The sequence below is a fragment of the Morone saxatilis genome, unplaced genomic scaffold (genome assembly GCF_004916995.1).
Source record: "Morone saxatilis isolate NCDOM2014 unplaced genomic scaffold, NCSU_SB_2.0 Contig2, whole genome shotgun sequence".
Taxonomy (NCBI): Eukaryota; Metazoa; Chordata; class Actinopteri; family Moronidae; genus Morone; species Morone saxatilis.
The window spans coordinates 18,518,462-18,539,730 of NW_023339762.1; the positions used below are offsets into that span (position 1 = coordinate 18,518,462).

General features: G+C 42.5%; 1 protein-coding gene across 8 annotated transcripts in view; it reads left to right on the forward strand.

The window, feature by feature from the left end:
- Positions 1-21,269, forward strand: part of frmd4a (FERM domain containing 4A) — a 70,762-nt gene that overhangs the window by 28,328 nt on the left and 21,165 nt on the right. For 7 of the 8 annotated variants that reach the window (XM_035664658.1, XM_035664664.1, XM_035664659.1 and 4 more), the window contains exons 2-6: positions 8,223-8,288; positions 13,254-13,348; positions 14,743-14,835; positions 18,002-18,086; positions 20,702-20,758. In XM_035664658.1, coding sequence (XP_035520551.1) covers positions 8,223-8,288; positions 13,254-13,348; positions 14,743-14,835; positions 18,002-18,086; positions 20,702-20,758 — 396 coding nt within the window. Of the gene's footprint in view, positions 1-5,303; positions 5,702-8,222; positions 8,289-13,253; positions 13,349-14,742; positions 14,836-18,001; positions 18,087-20,701; positions 20,759-21,269 lie in introns of those variants that run through there. The other variant, XM_035664661.1, reaches the window with a different exon arrangement.

Sequence of the window (21,269 nt, forward strand, 5' to 3'; positions counted from 1 at the left end):
GTGTGCATGTGTGTGTGTTTATTTGTTTATAAGAAACCAAAAGAGATACAGAGGAAGCGATAGAAATAGAGACAGGTCAGGGATGAAGATTCATCAATCAGCAAGGTTCAACGGGTTTATAGGCACTAAAAGAGAACACATACACACATGCTGTATACATTTATATATAGGATACTATTAGCAGTGCAGAACCAAATACCCCACTCTACGTCACTTTGTCTTTCCGCATGCATTGCCAGCAGTATCAGAGAACTGAGGGTCACTCAGGTCTACGGTGATTTCTCACTGTGTAAATTATAGATGAAAAGAGGAGGTGTAGGGGTAAAAGATCCTTCCCCTGCGAATGACTCACAGACACACACGCGCTGACAACCTAGATCCTTGCAGATCAACCCCCATGATCACTAAGACTGTGTTTCATTGAGATGAAAGTCCCAAAGACATTACATCACTCATACTGTTGTTTTATTCTTCGGACTGCAGAGAAGTACATACAAATCTGAAATAGGAAGGGTGTGAATTAATGAACATTTCTCCCAGCATAAACTTTTAAAACCAAACTTTTACTTCCATAATACAGTTCCACCCAGAGGGATGGATATGGACTAGTCATGTGATCAAATGCCTGTACTATTTTACCCACTTAATGCCACCATTACATAAAGAAACTTTCCGGTTAGAGACATGAAAGCATTGTCACATCAACCATGTACTGCAGAGAGCACCTGCTTTTTCTGTAGCTTTCTATATAAAGATCTTTTTTTATTTATTTTTTTGAGAAAATGAACTCTCTGCCCTTCGCTCATAATAACACTTTCTTTGTCTGGATCTGGCCAAATCTGGGGGACGCACATCTCTGTTTCTCACTGAGACTTAAAGTGTTTATCACCAAACTTCCCAGGTTTTGAACAGAAATGACCTTGGTTTCCAGGGTCTGTGTCTTGCCCTCTGATCATAACACAGCAATGCTCTCTTTGGCAAACGGATCCTGACTACATAAAATAATATGGTTGCTTTGATTAAAATAAATCTAAGATAGAAAACAGAGTATAAAATAAATGTAGAAAATAAAAAGAGGTCATGCAAAACACAGTTTCTATTCTCAGTACCTATTTCCCCTGAACTGCTCTGCTCCTCTTGTTATGCTGTCGGTACTCTGGCTCCCCCTCTCGCCCCTATCACTTGTCCTCCGCCTTTCCTCAGAATCACCTCCGATCCATTTCATCCGAACACAGAGCAGCTGTACAGCCACGTTTTCAGAGGCACACACACACTACGATAATACACACAGACACACACACAACCGTTGCGCTTAAAATGGCTTTATCAACCAAGTTCTCCTTTTGGACTGGAATTTAAGGAATGTCACTAAAGGGCAAAGCTGAGCAGAAAAAGTCTGACTGAGACTGAAAGAGGAAATCCTAAACTGTGGAAAAAGTCAGCTTGTCCCTCCTTTGGGAACCAGGCAAAGTGGAATAACCCCTTTTGACTATTTTGAATAAAGCTCATCCCCATAAAAAAGCAAAAACAAGCATGAGAATGAGCACCAAGTGCAAACACATTCAAATTATTGGTGGCACGCAAATAGACCTGCATGTAAAGTGTCCACTGGTGACTTGCTCTCAAACTGACACACTGTGTAGAGCTTTCTGTATTAAATATAACTTTAGGCATTATATGAGTGCCTTTGCACACGTGTACACGTATTTGACCCAGTTTTGTTTTCAGCCACATAGTTTTGGCATCAGTGAAAGCAACAAAAAAACAAAACAGTAAAAAAAGAAAAGAAAAAAAGTACAATGTGGATTGGGACAGGACGTGGAAGGAAAGGAAATAAATGAGTTAAGAAGGAGGATGTGGACCTGAAACTAATGGCTGAGCAGAGAGTAGGAGGGTCCATTAGTAGCATTTTGTATGGCTAGCAGCATATTCAAAAATAAACATGTAATTGTTTTAGGATCAAACACTTTCAGTGGGAAGTCTAAAAAAAAAAAGAAAGATTTTAGATCATCAGGACTTTATCAAGGACATTGTGAGATTGTTAGTGTTATGACTTCGAGGCATATTCAAATTTACCACACCAAGTGTAAATTATTGGGTCCAATTATGCATATTAAGCATCATATCTGATGTCTTTAGCTTTACTGAAACACCTTACGGCAAAAGTGCCTATGTACTATCTCTAAAGTCATAAGCGTCTCCATCTGTCACTTTTAGTGAAAGTTGTGATTCTATGTAAAAATGTGTGGGGAAGCATCTGAAACAATGTGAACAATTTTGGTTAAGTCTGGGAATGGAGCTTGGTAGTAAAATGAGAACAAAGCAGAGTTGGCTACAGAAATATCTTCAGTTTGTTTGAAGTGCCAGTGTGTTTCTGAGTTTTTTTAAAAACGCCCTAACTGGAACCACATTTCAGTCCCAAACTCACCCACGGGCACGGAGGGTGGAGCTCGCAGACACACACACACACACACACGCACTTGAACAAACAAAACAGATCTCTCCCGGTCAGTCGTTTCTCTAGACATTCCTGGCCGGCTTTCCGTGACCCTCCCTGCTCTGTCTCCCTCTGCCACTACATGAAGCACTAGATGGAGGAGAGGACAGGATCTGGCCCTGCTATTATTTTTCCATCAGGTTCTCAATAACCCACTCAAATGAAACTGTAGAGCATCGAGAGCTACAGTGTGTTTTGCTGAATCTTGTGTTGTAATCTAATCTGCACCATATGCAGATAGTGTTACATTAAAACTGACGACGAGTCATAAAGCCAATTCAGCTATAATGATCTCAGCATCATAAATCACCATAGGACTACTTGTGTCAACCCACAGCTTGCTCTCGATGTGACGTGTTTAGAGAGTGTGTGTTTGTTTAGTCTCCATAAATATGGGAGAGACGCAGACAAAGACAGACCGAGCAAGACAAGAGAGCGAGAGCGTGGAGTGTGTGTGTTTGTGTCAGTCTTAACTGCCTACCGCAGCGTCCCACAGCCAGGGTTAAAGAGATTCTCCATCTTGCTTCAATTAACCGTTCAGCGCTGTTTATATCACATTCCACCAATATAGGTTACCTTTTCCAGCAAGTACCATCAACCCTGTTTCCCCTGCTCGACCCTAAAACCCGACTCTAATACCCACCGCCTGTCAAACCTGCATTACCCATCCAGATCTTTTCCCCCCTTTAGGACCCTTACTCCATAAAAAATCACCAGATCAGCACCTCATTACAACCACACCTCGGCCCAGAATAGAAGCCCACTGCCTCCATAACAAGGCTCTGCCAGGGCCCAAATATGTCACACCTACATGTGTTTCTCACCTTGGGCTTTTTGGCAACACACTCTATAGGTCATTGAAAGGTGATCATGTATGGGGATGTTTAAAGGGGGATGAGCATTGGGCAGAAAGGCTCACTAAATCACAGCTGTTTGTTATTGTTCCTTCCTGCCTTGCTTCCTTTCTTCCTTCCTTTCCTCCCCCCTTCTAATTTGGCTCCTCTGCAGCTACTCACATCCATTCCTAACAGGAACAATCATTCATAAACTCATGTAGTAAAGTGTTCAGGATCTTCCTACTGCATTTTTTATTTATTTTTTTGCTCTTCCTCTTCTGTCTTTGTCAGTTTTACCTCATTCCTCCACTGCCTGCATTGTCCCCTTCTCTCCCTGCTGCACACTGGTCAAACAACAGGGCCCTTGTGATAGCAAACTGAGGAAGTGACCAATAAAGGGAGATATGTATTTGCCCGGAGAAAGCGAAGAAGGGACGGGTGTATGTTTTAAAGCCAAAGAAAGAGTCATCTGGAGATGTTTAAGTTGGACAGGCCAGTTTCCGGTGTCTGGAACGGGCCAAAAATATCCAGAAAAAGAAAAATCTAGCAGGAGGGGAAAGGATACACCTCTGCATTTCTCATGTGACCTTCTACATTCAGCAAACTAAGCTGAATTTTGGGCTTGCAGCATGAGCTACGACAGCAACGAAAACCTCTCGGAGCCAAGCACATTAAATTTAATTGCATCTTCGTATTGCTTAATGTCTGGGAAAAGAGCGTTTCTGATGAATCCCGCGAATGTAAGATATGGTGCAATTGTATTTGGCTCAGACAAACTGTGTGACACACAGATCTGAAATGAAAGATGATCATTAGACAAAAAATGGCTCATGTATCACCCTGACAACTTAGCAGAAGGTATACTACATACCCTATTGTACATGTGCTACATGTGGCTTCACACTGTTTTCATAACACAGGGATTACTCATGTTGTAATACAATAATAGAAAACAGACTAGCCTACACTTGCCGAGTCATTCAAAATACTTTATTGACAGTAGGTATAGCCTTAGCCCTGCCTTCTCCAGCACACATTAGTATCTATTTATGGTACCAAAAACTGGACTGTTCTTGTTATGTTAACAACTTTGTGGTTTCAACGGCTGCTGCTCCAGCTGTGTAAGGTGAACACAAGTACCCAATTTAGGTCATGCAAAAAAAAAAAAAAAATTTGAGTCAGTCCAACGGCAAAGGACTGAAGGCCAGAAATCATTCAAGCAAGCCAAGCCTGAGAGCAAGGAGATCTGTGTTTTAAAAGTGCAGACAGGAAGTGACAAGCCTGGAGAGAGCCAATCCAGGGATGTAGAGATTTAACTGAAACTCCTGCTCTTTTCATGAACCATGTAACCATTTCAGACCTGTGGAAATGTATCAAAATACTGTTTCATCCTAAGCAATAAGTCATATGAGGCGTTTTAAGCGGGGAAGCCAGAATGCAATGCAATTTCTCCTAAGGTACCCCGCAGGTGATTTAATAAAGTATGTAGACTGTGATCACTGCTCATTGTGCAACACTTGTTTTAAAGGCAGACTGTCGGTGTGCTCTGCAGACACAGATGTCTGTTTGGGTTTGTAAGCAGCGCACACACACACGCACGCACGCACAGACGCCGAGAGAGGGAGAGAGAAAGAGAGGTCTGCAGTTTCTCATGGCTGTGAGCCGCTGCAGAAAATTTCCCCTCATCTCCTCCTCTCCCCGCCCCCACATCTTGCCTCCATTATTCCCGTGTTTTCGAAGCAACTCCGGTGACAGCGAGAAACATAGCTGGCAAAAGTGGAGGCAGTTCGACCGTTTTTCAGCCGCTTTCTCCCGGTCGTCCCCCTCGGTTGCTGACCATTGGTACGGTCTCCTGCTATCCACACGCTCCCTCGCCGTTTTGTGCACGGTGCCGGTAGCGAAAAAGGGGGGTGTGTGGGGTGGGAGGTGGGGAGGCGGAGGGGGAGAGGAGGAGGAGGAGGAGGTTGGTTCGACCGGGACTAGCCCCGTGAGAAGCTCTCTGCTTTCAGAAAGGAGGGAGGTGAAAGCGAGCCTTTTTGGAAAACGGTCGCCGTTAATTAGCACCGAGTTATCTCTAGGCTAGAATGGCGGAGATGTAACGTCTCTGAGGCGTTTAGAGGATACTGGGAATTCACAGAGAGCTGCGTCGCTTGCAATTAACGTTAAGTAATGGTCACTAACATGGATGCTGATGTTCCTCCTCCCCTAGGCCGGCCGGGAAAAGGCTTTTTTTTTGACGATTTTCTGGCAGTAACACGACTCGTTTCTTTCTGGGATTAATCATTTCTTTTTTTCCCTTTTTTTTTTCACCCTTCTTGGAGCCGGGTTTTTTTGTGTGGGAGCATCGCAGTGAGCGTTTGTTTGCAAGGTAACTAACTAATGATAGCGTTACAGCCGTCGCCAGCACTGACCGAGCATCACTGTCAACTGTTTGTGTGTGCTCCTCTTTAATTGTGGTGCCAGCTCCAGCGAAATAATGACACGTTGTGAACATGGCTGCTTTATACATTGTTCATTTTCATCCCTTTGCCTTTTAATCTTTTTTTTTTTTAAGTGCCAGTGAGTCAGGGCCTGAGGATGTAACGTTAGCCAATTCAAACCTGACAAGTAATGGGTCAGAAATGTTGGTGGATTTACACACAACATGGATCACACACCAGGGTAAGGTGATGTAGCTGGTACCCCCTTGTGTTGTTATCCTCTCACTGGAACTACATTGTAATTTATTGTTTACAACATACACCAGAAGTCAGTGTCAAGATGCTGCAAACATATTCAGTAATGTTATAAAGCCTGAAATGCCTCACGGTGCAGCAAATTTACATTAAGTTGAAAATATTCTACATCCTCTGTTTGTTTTTTTCAGCCATGTTTAATGACAAGAAGCTATTCATAGAAACTTTATTACATCTGGTTTCATGGTGGATAGTAACTCAGTCGCATGTGTCCAATACCACAAAGTGAATTTTATGACTAAAACCAATAAGCGTCTGTCTCTGCCAGATTGGGCTGCCTTATTTTACCCTGCAGGCAGTGATTTGTTACCTTGACGTTAAGGTTTATACTGTTCCCAGGTGCCCTCAAGCAGACTGGCAGTGAGAGAGAGTGTGTGTGTGTGTGTGTGAGAGAGAGAGTGCACACTGTCTGCATTGCAGTTTAAAGTATTGCAGACAAGATACTAAAGTAAGATGTTTGGTCGGTACACTGTAGTCTTGTCCTTTCCTCTATCACATGTCCAGGCTCAGGAATGGAGGAAGAAGCTTGTTTTAGCCCGCAACATGTTTTCAGAAGTTAGATATTTGTTTACAGTCTGAAAAGTTCCAACTTTTGAAACGCTTGACATCTCACGGTTGTTATATTACCTATATTTGATAACAGTGAATCATGTTTGCACTACTCAGTAGTCATGCTAGTAATTACAGTCACTATATACCTACAGTATGAAACGTGGAAAGTTTTGGAAAGGTAATGTAACTCCAAGACTTTAGAGTGGGAGATGAAAACAAAAGCCAATGTTGGAAAATGTGTGTGTGTGTTAGTGTGCGTATGTCTGTCTGTCGCTGTGTGCACAGGTGCACCCAATCTAAACCCTCAAACCACAAGAGATCAATGGTGAGTGGGAGGGTAAACCGAACCCTTCAAAGTAGCTAGAAGCCACACACACACACACACACACACCAGTAGTCATTAAGCAGTGTTCACATAGGGTTGAGCGCTGAGACACAACTCCGTCACTCCCCTCCACCTCTCTTTGTCCGGGATCTTCAGCTCTCTGCGAAACTCTCACCTCGAACCTGCCACCTCAATGCGAGCTGGCACGAGTGGTGAGAAAGTAGGTGCATGTTATACTCGCGTTTTGAACACACCCATACCGAATTGCAAGAGCCTCAGGTGGCCAATATGATCCCCGCGGTGAAGAGTTTCAAACCGGTTACGCTTGTGCTTGTGTTTACAGCATCTATGTTTTGGAGGGCTTCCTCATCAAATGTTGGACAGTGACGATGTCTCTCCCGCTTTCTCCCTTCTCCTTCTTTTCCCAACATTTCTTACCCCTCCGCAAACCCACACACACCACCACCACCACCACCCCTCCCCCCCTCCGGTCTCCCTCCCCATCTCCCAGATGTGAGGGAAGTGTGGGAGGAGCCAGGGGGTGTTTGTGTTCCTCAGGGTCCCCGCTTCCTGTTAAATTAAAAAAGAAACTCCACATGTGCTGAAAACACCGGCACATACATACACACAAACGTACACCGACAGGCTGATTATGTCTGCAGTCAGTTTTTAAACTTTAGTCTTGTGTTCACTGGGATTTTATCAGAAAGACATGGCCTGGCTTTGTCATGTGAAATATTTGGTCTTATTTGTGGCGCGTATTTCCCCACAGTTGACTGTTTCATCATTGCACCTGCTTCAGTGTTTACGCCTGAACTTGGCAGGCGGATATTATCCGTTTTTTTAAGCACTATTCAGCAAGCCCTGTAGCAACAACACAGGCAAACAATCGAGTGAACATTGTCAGCAGGCAGCTTTACTCATTGTCGTCACTGTAGTCCACTGATGGATATTTGATTTCCTGCTCAATGAGGAATTCTAGGAATGAGGAAGAGAGCAGCACAGGACGTCGTCTCTATTGGCCCGTTGCTCAGCTGACCTTGTTAAGACTTCACTGGGATAACGCACATACAGCCACAAGCTTGCCATAAAGCTCATGTATCCCATACTGACTGATAAGGGGATGCATCATGTTCTTGTTTGTTATTTGGAAATGTAAGTGATGTTCTTCGTATGTGGAGACACGTACAAAGGTCTGCTTTCGATCCGTGTGTGTAATCGATTTCTAAACAAGCCTATTAACAAGCCTCCCTTGTCTTTTTGTTTCTTTTTCTCAGATGACAGAGGGGAGGCGATGTCAGGTCCATCTCCTGGACGACAGGAAGCTGGAGCTCCTTGTACAGGTGAGTCTCTCTTCCCCCTGACCTCTCGCTCCCTCTTCTCTTCCTTCCCTCCCTCTTTGCAGACTCTCATTTCCTTAGAGCAAGGGAGAAGTGATGTACCGAGGGACTCAGTTCCTGCTGACCAAGGGAAATTTGGTCAGCAGTAGGTGACTTTGCGCTTTCTTGATGCTCACCTGATCTCTCCACACACACACACACACACACACACACACACTAAAACACGCACACGAGCATGCACACAGTGGACTCTCCCTGTGGAAGTTATGCATCCCAATACAGAGTTCAGTCCTAATGAAACAGAAACTCATACTTCACTGCTCATTCTCACCCATCTCTACTGCCCTCCCAGAATGCCCCAGCAATGCCAGAATCATCTAACAAGAAAACATCTATCACCGCAACTGACACTGCTCCTTATTATTCTCTAAACCTATTCGTGTAATTGACAGTGCTCCATCTTATCCTCTCAACGTCTTCCCAGAAAGCAGCATGATGCCCCCCTCCCCCTACTTTCAGCCTTAAGCCCTCCCAGCAGGCCTTTCTGCAGTAATAGCCAAAGGCGGCAGCAGCAGCACCCACAAGACTCCCACCTCTCCCTCCGTTGCCATTTGAAGCCCCTACACTTTTCAGACAGCTATTACAGTGAAGATCTGCTCTGCTCTGTTTTTTCGTTCTATACCCGGGGTTAAACCTGGTTATGGAGGTTTTGTAATATCACACAGGTTGACACACATTTTTAGTTGGTAGTAAATTGTGTGACCCTCTCTGCACAGTAACTTCTCCCTTTCACTTCCTCTTTTTCTTCATTGATCTTCATTGATTGTTGATGACATTCACTTTGGTCTGTAAGACCCCTGTCATGGTTTGGCTTCAAAGTCTAAAGCATTTTCATTACAAGCTCCTTCCACTCTTCCTTACCTCCCATAGCTCCCTTTGGGCCTGACCATTACCTGATTCCACTGGAAAAAGAGCAATACACAAAAGAAAGTAATTGCCCGAGAACAGAAAAAGAAGAGCAAGCAGAGACTAAAAAGATTGACGCAGGAACTCGGAAGGCAGAGCGTGAGAGAAAAGTGAGATGGGAGCTCAGGAATGGAGAGACGGGGATGACAGTAAAGAGATGGGAATAGAGAGGAGAAAATGGAGGGTAGAGCCAAGGATAGGTCTGCTGACTTTCTGATTTGATTACTCTGCCAGAACTGATCCTCTCTTTCAAATTGGTACTTCTTTCTGCTTCTCTTCCACTCCCTCTTCATCCCCCTGACTTTCCACTCTTCACTCTTCATATCTTCTTTTCTCACTCAGCTCCTTATCCCGGTTCTTTCTCCGGCAAAATCTCCGAATACAACTGCAGCGGCTCCGTATCTCATCCATCCATCCTCTCTTCTGCTCATTCTTCATCCTCTTGGCCATCAAGAAAGGAATCAAACCAAAAAAGAGTTGAAGAGTTGAATCAAAACACAGTAGTCTATGTTATGTAAATAGTTTTACAGGTACTTGAAGATAAGTTGTTAGTAAGAAAATGTGTTCTGTTTACGATATAAGATACACAATGTAGCAGCTGGTATTCTTACTGTTTGTCAATGGTATTAGCAAGACAGAAGGCATGGCAAAAAGTTTTTTTTATTGTCATATAAATCAGGATACTGTTGTCTTTATTCTTTATCTCTTGCCCTCTGTCCTTGCTTCAATCTCTCAAGTCAGACCCTCCATTCATTTGCAAAAAAAAATATTTCTTGAAGGGATGATCATCACCCTTTTTTTCAAATATTAATGTAGGACTCCAGTATTACACACTCCATTGGGCTATTTCATGTCTTCACTGAACATTTAACAGCAGTATGGTCGAGGCTGTCCTCCAGAGGTTTTCATTTAGTACCAGCCAGCTAGACTCTGGAAGGTTGGATCTCGTTTCTGTCACTGACTTGTAACATTGACCAGCTGTTTAATCCCAGAAGTGTAGTTTCGACTTTTTCCTCTTCCTCATCCCCTTCCTCCTACCTCTGACAGTGTGCTCTCCATGGTTTGTTTATGGAGCAACGCCTCATTCGCAGGAAACTATTTGCCAGAAGGCCAACGCACCTATTGACCAGGCCATAAAGATTGAAGCTAACCACCAAATACACCACTGGGTGAAAATCTATGTAAATCATCTGGCTGTCACTCCCTAAGGATAGTGTGGTGTAAGTTAAAGAGTGAAACAGCGTATTAAAGGACCAGTTTGTAGGATTTAGTTGCATCTAGCTGTGAAGTTGCAGATTGCAAGTAACACAGCTTGCATCTATTTGACAACATGGGAATGAGTGTGTAATGAACAAACGTGAAAAGCTGCTATCTGCCACCGTTTGGTTTGTCCGTTCTGGGCTACTGTAGAAACATGGCGACCCACTGCGTCTGTAGATAAACAAGGCTTATGCTAAGGTAACGAAAACACAACGACTTCTATATACAGGTGATTATACACTAATGGAAACATACATATGAATATTATTACATTTCTGCCCATAGATTCCTCCTAAATGTTACACACTGGACCTTAAAGTTGTGTAACAATGTTGCTCTTCCATGCTGATGTTTATGTGAAGAACTACATTGATAAATAGACACTATTTATGGGTTATTGTAAGATGGTAAGATGCCACAGTCTGTGTACAAATTATTTGTTAAAATATGAAGGGCATGTGGCTAAAAACCTTTTTCCTACCCACCCTTGGACTGACACTTATAAATCAGTATGGCGCCAAGGGCCTGACTAGCTGTTTGCAGAGATTGGACGGTGAATTGCTGCCAGCGAGCCAACCAGCCAAGTGAGCTACTGTTGTGTTTGTCACTTTGTCTGGAAGTTTGCGTTAGCATGTCTCCTCCTCACTTCCAACCACCATGTAATTCTTATGCTGTTAATTACCCGTGCTGCTGAGGAGGCACAAGCTAAATGTCTATTAGCAGTAATGCTGTCTAAGCTAGCAGAGAGCTTTACCCTCTGATAGATGGCTCCATGCTGTGTTTGTGAATGTGTGTGTATGTGTCGGCTTTGTCTGCATATCTGGAGTACGTGTGTGTGTATTACCTGTCATTCACAGACTCTATTGCTATCTCACCCACCGTTAATATTTACATATCCGTTAGGTCTCTGCCATCTCACAGATAAGCTTTAGTGCCAGGATGTGTGTATGTCTGTGGAAGGGGTGAGAGAAGAGACAACCAAACTCAATTATGATATCCAGTTCAGCCCATGTGATTTTTACAGTCTGCTTGGTATGCATAACAGTGTTGAGGCAAGACGCTCAGCCTAACCTTACAGGGTCCTTCTGTTCTGTTTGATCTTCAGTCATGCATTTCCGATGTTCAGCTGTGTATCTGGAGTTCATTTTGTCAGCAGTTTACCATTATACGTGTTCACATGTCCCCGTCCCCGCCCCGGCTCATTGTTTGTTATGCTGTGGTGGCGTGGATGTAGTTTAATTGATATTGTCGCCAAGGCAGTTTACTCTTGTGACGTAATGAGAGACCACCAGTATGTGTCTCAGACTGAACCAAAACATGTATTACTTCTAATACTGTAAAGATAGCCTGCTTCCAGACCTAAAATTTACACATCTAAAATGTCTTGAGCACCTCAAAGAGATATATTGTTGCTCTTGGGAATGTCTGCTTCTCATTTGGAGTAGCAATCAGAGCATTTGTGGATGGGACTACCAGTTAACAGTCAAACAGATCAAGACATAGTTAAGGTTAGCGCTTCAATCACTGCTTGAGACATTAAACTACATGTACCATAGTATAACTCATGATCTTATTCTTTTACGAGATGTGAATTTATCATTCTCACTGTATATGCATTTGAAGTTTTCCTTTAATGATAACCTCAAGATATCTTAACATAACAATATGGGAATCCTAGATAAATGGCCATTACTGTATGGTTTATTAGGGTTACGTACAGTAGCCATGTTGTTATTGTTGTTTTCTGTTTAACACTATTATCATGCAGTACATACATCTGATATATGGGAATATATGGCAGAATCTATGTATACTCCTCAAGCTCTCTGTATCGCTTGTATTCTCTCCTGAGCCTTTCTGTGTTGCAGGATCACTGTAGGCGTCGCGCTTATATGAGATCTAGGTCATTGGAGTTGTGTGTGCGTGTGTGTGTGTGTGCGCGTGTGTGCGTGTGCACTTTCTGTGTGCATAACATCACCTCCTTCTCTTTAAATAGTTCTCAGTAGCTTCTGTCACTGTAGTTGTGCAGTGAGTAGATAGTACAGGACCTCAGGGGGAGATTCTTAGCAATGTGCACACTATGGCACATGTAGTTGTGTGTGTGTATGTGTAATGAAAACATAGGCAGCAAGGCACACCCATGGTTAACCTCAGGGTGGGGCGTGCTGTTACTCAGGATGTCACAAACCAGCTGCATATGGCAGCAGTCCCCGGCCTGTGCTTGGCTTTAAGATGCTGTGCAAAGATCTGAGCATTGTGATGAATGGAAGTTGTCATCATATATAGCTCGGATATAGCAATATTCCACAGTATCAACTAGCTAGCGAGCTCTTGTGCTAGCTGCGGCCTTTTCCCTGCAATACTGTGGTTGAGCCCAGAGCCATGACTCTGCAGTAGAGGTGTGGGTCAGAGAGGCGGAAAGGAGAGAGGGAGGGAGGGGGAGGGCAGGATACCTGCACTGTCAGCAACATCCCCACACTCCATCCATCTTTCTCGTGCTCTATCTCTCATTTATCTCCTCCTCTCTTACTCTTTTCCTCTTTTCCCCGGTGTTTGTCAGAATGCTTAGTCATTGCAGCAAATCAATAGCTGATAGAATACATTAACATGAAGCTCAACCACATGTACTTCCAATTATACTACATACAGTGCGATTCAAAACTGCACTCACATGCAAGTCAACTTATAACTGATTAATAAAAACACACAGGGAGCAATACTAATACCTCTGTTTACCTGCAGCCCAAGCTGATGGCCAAGGACTTGCTGGACCTCGTGGCCTCTCACTTCAACCTCAAGGAGAAGGAGTACTTTGGAATCGCATACACAGATGAAACGTAAGTCACGTTCAAATGTTGATACCATAGCAAGTTACTGTAGTACCATGTACAAAAGCACCACTATGAAAACTCCAGTTGTTAGTACATTGTTTGAGTTTCAACTATGGTTTAGAAAATGTGAAAGTAAAATGTGGCTGTAGTTTTGGCCTGTTTTTCTCTTTATGCATTTTCAGTGTACCTTTATATATGTATATATATATATATATATATATATATACATATATGTTTATTCTACATATATTATATATGTATGTTTTTGTATTGTCTATGTTTATTTACTTATTGGTATGAAATAGTTCACATTTAAAGTAAAAAAATATCTAGATATCGGGCGCCCGCTTAGCTCAGTCGGTAGAGCTGGCGACCCATGTGTCGAATCCGACCTGCGGCCCTTTGCTCGTGTCATCCCCTCTCTCCCTCTGCCGCCGCCCTTTCCTGTCTATCTTTGCCTGTCACTATCCAATAAAGGCAATAAAAGGCCAAAAAAATAGCTTAAAAAAAATCTGGATATCCAGTTTAAGGTTTTCAATTCTCTATTACGTATTACTTTCAGCCATGATCGTCTTCATTCTAATTAAAATAACAATCATGAATATCACACTGAACTGAAACTGATGCATGATAAAAACCCTGGTTATAAAGGGTTTTGATGTTATTATGGGGGTATGATTGTCTTGCTCTGGGCTAGCTAAAGATCATAGGTCTATGTCTACCTGAAGGCTTGCAACAAGAATTGTCCTTGAAATGCAAAAATGACATTCAAATTAGTGTTATTGTGTTTGGTGACCTAGAAAGACAGAAGCACCACTGCATTGTTCAGAACTAGTCATGCAAACAAATACAAATACAAATACAAATGATTTACATACAGGCAAACATTGCCATGGCCTTTGTTTTCTCTCTTTTTTGTTTTATCTCAGGCCCTCTGTGATGTCGAGCATGGCTAGCCTCTGCTCAATGGCATTTATGGCACTGTGACACATACTGTAGCCAATGTCAGTCCAGCAAAGCAATATCAGATTTGCAGTTTCAGTCCCCCAGGGCTAATTCTATGATGTGTAGATTTGTTGCCTGTGTCTGGGGAAAGCAGACGCCTCAGCTGTGACCTATCAGTGGTCAAAGAGGAGAGACAGAGACAGAAGGAGGGAGAGTTTGAGAGAGATGTTGCTCAGTTGCTCAGGAGACCATGCAGGGTTACCAGGGTGACAAGCTGTCTCTGCAGTTTTTCTCTCTGTTGGAGAGAGAGAGAAAAAAAGAGAGGACAGGGGGGAGAGAAGTGGGGCGAAACAAATGTTCAGTGTCATGAGAGGAATTTTTTTTGTATCATTGCTGGATATGCATAATATGATTAATATGAATAATAGCATTGATTGATTGTTTTGTCTCATCAGGGGCCATTTTAGTTGGCTGCAGTTGGACCGCAGGGTATTAGAACACGAGTTCCCCAAGAAGTCTGGTCCCATTGTCCTCTATTTCTGTGTCAGGTGAGTCCTTCTTCTTTAACTTAATTGCCTAACTAACACATACATTGGAGATGGTGTTTGAATGTGTGTGGGAGAGAGAAAGAAAGGTGCAGAGAGTGCGACTGCATATGTGTTTGTGCATGCCTTCATGTGGTAATAGGAACAGATTAACAAGGTTAGTTATGACAGGCCCCTCGGAAATGGCATTGACCCAGGTGTTTAACTCCCACCACGGGGCCTCTCAGCCAATCATGAGCCTCTTAGACCTCATCAGTATGCGCTGAATGCAAATCCCATCAAATAGCTTTGCGGCGACTACAGATTGCTGTAGTCCAAACAAGACGTCAGAATGCTTTCCCATAGGGACAGCAGCCTTACCATTTCTGCTCTACATTAGTACTACACATTTTCATGTAGATGCAGTTTGACAAAAAATGTTGCCAACTCTGTTCGCTTGTCAGTGTAATGCTAAAAGTGTGTGTGAGGCTACCTATGATGAGGCATGTGCCCTTGCTGTTGCTGTATTTCAGTAATCTCCTCAGTTAAAAGCCAACTCTTCTATGACTTGTTATGACAGGGTTATCCCATATTCCTCTCTCAGCCCTTTGTCCTACTCATACAATGGCCTCACACATACATAAAAAACTCCTGACTCACACACAGGCATTGGATCGCGTGTGTATATGTGACACAGATACAAATTGTGCCTGTTTATGTGTGTGTTTTTGTGTGTCTGTGGGTGTTCTTCAATAGGCTATTGAAAAAGAAAGAAAAAGGCACCTGACCTGAGGAGAGATTTTCTGATCTTTCTTAGCCTCCAATGAAAATGCAGCCCTCCCATCCCACTCTGCTCCAAAACATTCACACACACACACACACACACACACACACACACACATGCGCTCTGAGTTAGAGCGTGAAAGGGAAAGCCAAGGCTTTGTTTTGGGTCCCCAACACATCTCTGATGTGATGTCAGATACACCCCAGGGACTGAGCCTTCGTTAGCAACGTACATAGTAACGTGACGCACATTAACTACAGAACAATGTCACTGAGTAGTCATTTCCAGGTTGACATTTACAACACTGTTCAAGTCATGACATAATGAGGTGACTGTATGGTAAAATCATACTCTAGACCTCCTAGACTCATTGTTCATTCTATTAAGTGAACAATGGTGTCATTGTACAATGTGACAGTGATACTATCAAAAGATGTACAGATAAGTACATTTGGTTGCTATTACTGCAGTAATTTCAGTTAAAGATGAAATGTAACATTTCCGCATTAGAAGGTCTATAACTGCTGGACCTGTTATACATTTTGTTGACATTATCCCAAATGTTTCTAACAACGTTCAAACACAGAGAAATCCGGTAACGGTGCCTTGCCTAACTGCCTTTAGTTTCTATAATTTCTGTGTAAACACGGGATACATCGGATATGTCTGAGACTGAGAAAGGAAGTTGGTGAACATGACTAAACGTCACGTGAACAAAACATTACCATGTCCGTGGACAATTTCTGTCCTGTCAGATAGATTTTCATGTTTCGTTCAGGCTGTCATATATTTTTAACAATGAAGACAACAACTCCCATCATCCCACACTACTTCACAACATAATCAAACCACATCTTTTGTTTTTGTTTTGATGTGACAGACCCCCTATCGGCAGAAATGACATACTGTACGTTGAGGTTGCAGTGATGTTTAGGCTTACCATCTGTCTTCATCTTAGGTCAGCTATAGAGCCATATAAAACAACTGTGTGTGTGTGTGTGTGTGTCGTAGTGGTGCTTAGGGTGAGGGTCACTGTGTGTGTATTTACATAGACTAATTGGTGTTTGAGGATAAGGTGGTGGTGCTGTGACACTGTGAACTTTTAAGCTTCAGCCCCCCCCCGCTTCTCTCCTGCAGTTGAGTCAAATCTCTAACCTCAATCTCTCCAAATGTCACACTGACTACACCTCCGTCTCAAACACACACACACATCCAACCCTATTTCTTAGACACACGTTCACACACGTACGCAGATTCAGGATTATAATAGAACAGCTATCAACCCAAATGTCAGACCTGAATCCATTAGCAATGTGAGCATATTGTTTTCATTAGCACAATATAAGGTTTTTTTCATGTATGGGTGATTCTGTGTCTGCAGCTGCACGCACATCATGTATTTGCATGCTTATGTGGTATTTGCGTGATTCGTGTGTTCCCAACAAATGCTAGCAAGTTGCCCACCTCCTGCTGATTCAGTGGGTGCCTTTTTGCATGCTTGCCGCTGTGCTGGCAGTGTGTGTATGTCTCATCAACGCGGTGGCTTTAATTAAATGTTCACACTGAATATTGACAAAGCTCCTCTCATTCTCTCTCGCAGCTCAATGGGTAACGTGATTTAAGCCCTCCAATATTGATCCTCCTACAATCCCTCTCACTCAATACCTCTACGCTCATAAGCACGCGAATGGACACAATCATTCGCGTGTGTTCATAAGGACATGTGCTTAGGTCACATTATACACACTACAGGATATATCAAGTCATACACTGAAGGTGTTTGATATGTTGTATTTTACCAGAGAATAGCTAACAATGAGTAGCCTCCTAGCATGCCACTGTAGCTCCCCTCTGGCTGTGGATGCATTCATGAGCTAAATTTAGACTGCATTATTATGTTAGTTCCCTCCTCACCACTCTGCCAGAAGTGGGTTACTGTGCTTCTCTCTCCAGTATGTGACAGAGTGTGTGTGTATAACTACTGTGCATGTGGAATCACTACACACTGCTGATGATGCAGATAGGCAGACAATGTGTGTAGTGCATCATGTGCACATTCAATCCTTGTGTGTGTGCGTTCAGATTGTGGAATGTGCTCACACTCACAAACTAATAATGGATCATTGCCAGCCACCATGGTGAGAGAGAGAATTGGTTTAAGGGGAAGTGAAAGGATGTTGGTACAAAAGGTCAGCCTTTGGTATGGTGTGCCCCCCTCTGGCCACTTTGGTCATTGCATCATTTGTGTGACATCTGCTTATGACACTACCTTAACGTTTTTAACTCGTTCTTTGATATTATTTTTGTGTAATAATAAAACCTCATTGAATAGGGTTAAGATCAACTTATGTCCTTGTTGCCTGTGTTGTTTCAAATGTATTGAAGCTTTTCCTTCTATTTTTTCAGGTTCTACATAGAGAGTATATCCTACCTGAAAGACAATGCCACTATTGAGCTGTTTTTCCTTAATGCCAAGTCCATCATCTACAAGGTAAACTCCTTATTTTGTTGCTAATACTGTTTGTTTATGACAATGGAGGGATGTATTTATCCTGAAATGCTTTACAGATGTGGTTGGTAGGAATTACCTTTGTATATGCAACCAAGCTTTTCTTCTGGACTTAATATATTTTTGCTAGAGGAAGGTGGAAATGTTAAGTGGGTATATTTCAAGTTAAAATTATGCGAATGCAAAGTGTGTTGCTTAATGTTGTTAGAAACATGCCAGTTCATTAGCCCATTTTTGGTTCTAAATGAAGAGATGTTACAAGAGACCAGCTTGGACTTCGGTGCTCCACACTGATTTGGTGAAGCATAAAATGTGAGCCATTTGCATCAGCTGTTACCCATCATGTTACATGCTGCAGCAACTAGCGAATAATTTGACACATTTACTGCCATCTGTCAGCGTTGAAGCACATTTATTTAATCTGTTTAAATAGAAATTGAAATGATGCCTTTCAATAAACCATAACAGCAATTTGCCCAAAGAGAAAAATCCAAAGGCAAAAAAAAAGACAAATTTTGTACATTTGGTGATAGGCTTAAAACATCCCCATCAGATAAAGCCATTTGTATGTTTTTTTTAGAGTGAGGGGGCACTGTCTTAACTAGTTAAAGATCCAGTATGTAGTATTTAGTGGTCTAGTGGTATAGTTGCAGATAGCAACTCCCTCACTTCACCCTCCCCTTCCAAAGATTATGATAAACGATTGACAACGATTCCTGTATTCAGGTGATTATACACTAATGAAAACATAGTTATGCATATGATATTCCATTTTTGCCCATAGATTCTCCTCAATGTTATTCACTGGACCTTCAACTGGTTCACGTTCTGCCGGTAGTGAGCTGGTGACCCTATGGTTACCTACTCACTACTGGGAGAGACATCAGTGTCAAGCAGTTATTTGTCACGTCCAGAAGAGGGCGTATGTGTTCTAAAGGAAAATAGTGGGGCAAAAAGGGCCCTGTTAAAGCCCTGTAGAAAACTGTGATAATGTAATGAGATCCATTATTTTCTCTACTGACAGCCTTGATAAACTTTGTCAGACAAGTTTTGAATAGGTCAAAAGTTTGTTGAATGTTCAGTATAGTGCCTCATACAAAGGTTTCTTGTTTAGAAAGGAAATTAATGGGCGCTTTCTTAGCTATGTTGTCAAATAGAAAAGCAAACCCAAGTTTACTTTGGAGGCTTTAGGTTGTGTAGTTTAAGCCTAATAGAGACAGAGAAACTTAGATGTATTATTATTTATTCACAAAGTCAGTCCCACCAGTAGCTTCTTTTAAAATGTCCTTGAAGGAGACACTTAATCCCTATCTGCTGATTACAACGTCAGCTAAACATCCGTATTAAGGACAAACGATCTCCCTACCAGCTCCAGCAGTAGATGACCCTGACAACCCTATGAAGGGAGAGAAGCAAAATGAGAGCAAGAAATTAAATATCTCATAGTATTTTTAGAAAACATATTGCAAACACATAGTAGATAGAATATGGTAGATCAGGATATATGTTCACCTTTCAATGTTTGCGTAAGTAGTGGGAAAAATGTTCTGTGGTGCCGTGGGAACACGTACGGTACAATAACACACAGTATATTACAATTTGTAGCCACACTGGGTGGTACAACCAGGGTGGGTTTCTTCTGTCTAGTGTTTCATCCTGGCTGTCTGATCTCCCAACCAATTAAGAGGTGGATTGTAAAGGGAACATTCCTGACATACTTGACCCACTACTCACTGCCCACTAACCCTTATCCTTCTCCCCCTCAAAGCCAGGGTTGGTAACATTGGAGAAACCGACTAGAGATGGCTAGATTTTTAAGGTGTCCAACTGACACTCCCCCCCCCCTCCATTAAGGTCTCCCTGATTTCATTTAGTCAAAATTCAATGATCTTTAATGTCTGTGCCTACTACAGGCCTGTGACTGCTACGGATACAGGATTATAAATACATTATCTACCCTGGCTTCAATGCGTACATAGCATCCCATGTATGTGTACACACACGGTTGGTGAACCCATGCACAAATACAAACCTATACTAATTATCTTGCAGGTAAACGAACTATTTCAATGCAGCCCAAAATCTCTCTCACACAGAGATGTGAAATAACCCATGCTTGAGTCGCTCTGCCTCCTTCCTTCTCCATCTTCCCTCTTTCCTGTTTTTCACTACTTATCCTTTCCCCTGGAATGTCCACATGTCCTTAAATAACTTAAAACAAAAAAAAAAGTAATAGAATGGAAAAACACCTTTGGAATATGTACTATTTAATCAGTAACCAGGGAATCCATGCCTCCCCTCAACCCCTAAACCCCCTCTCCCAACCCCCTTCACTATGCCACTTCTAATCTCTGAGCTGCATCCACATGAAGAGGTCATGAAATTAGAGAAGGGAGAGAGGAAAAATGGAGAGGGAGTGGTAGGGAGATGAAAGGAACTATCAACCCATCTTGGATAAACGGATGATGATCGGAGGCACGTCCACTCTTACCCCCAACATCAGCACATTGTGTGTTTTATTTATTTACTAGCTGCCAGCAGTAAGAGAATGTGACTTTCATGGCTCCTGTCCTCTCTTCTCTTTTCTCTTCTTGCAGGAGCTTATTGAAGTGGACAGTGATGTTGTCTTCGAATTGGCTTCCTATATTCTACAAGTAAGATAAATTGTTTGTGCGTGTGTCTATGTGTGGGCGTGGATGTTCTGCCTGGATATTCCAGGGACTGTTGCTTTGCAATGGAACAGTTCGGAAACAGTTTGAAGTTGTCTTCCACTGTGTCTCCACCAGCCTTTGATCCTAATTGGTGATGATTAAACTCACATTATCTACTGCAGTCATAATTGTGCATGATTAAGCTCACATTATCTAATTCAGTCATCAATCTGTCAGTAATCTGCAGTGACGCTGAGAGGTTTTAAATCCTAAAAACCTCAACTGTCTTTGTTGGTAGCAAAATTCTTGGCTACTAGCTAAATTCTTGGTGCAGTCAGTCAGTGTTAATATAACACAGAGCAGCAGGGAAACTCCTTTACTCCACAAATTCTCCCCAACTCCAGCCCATTCTCTCTCCATCCCATTCTCAGAGTAGGTCAGTCCATTAACGGTGATTCTTCAAGGTCATGTTACATATTGACTGGGCCGTAGGGTGTGTGCATTTGTGTGTGTG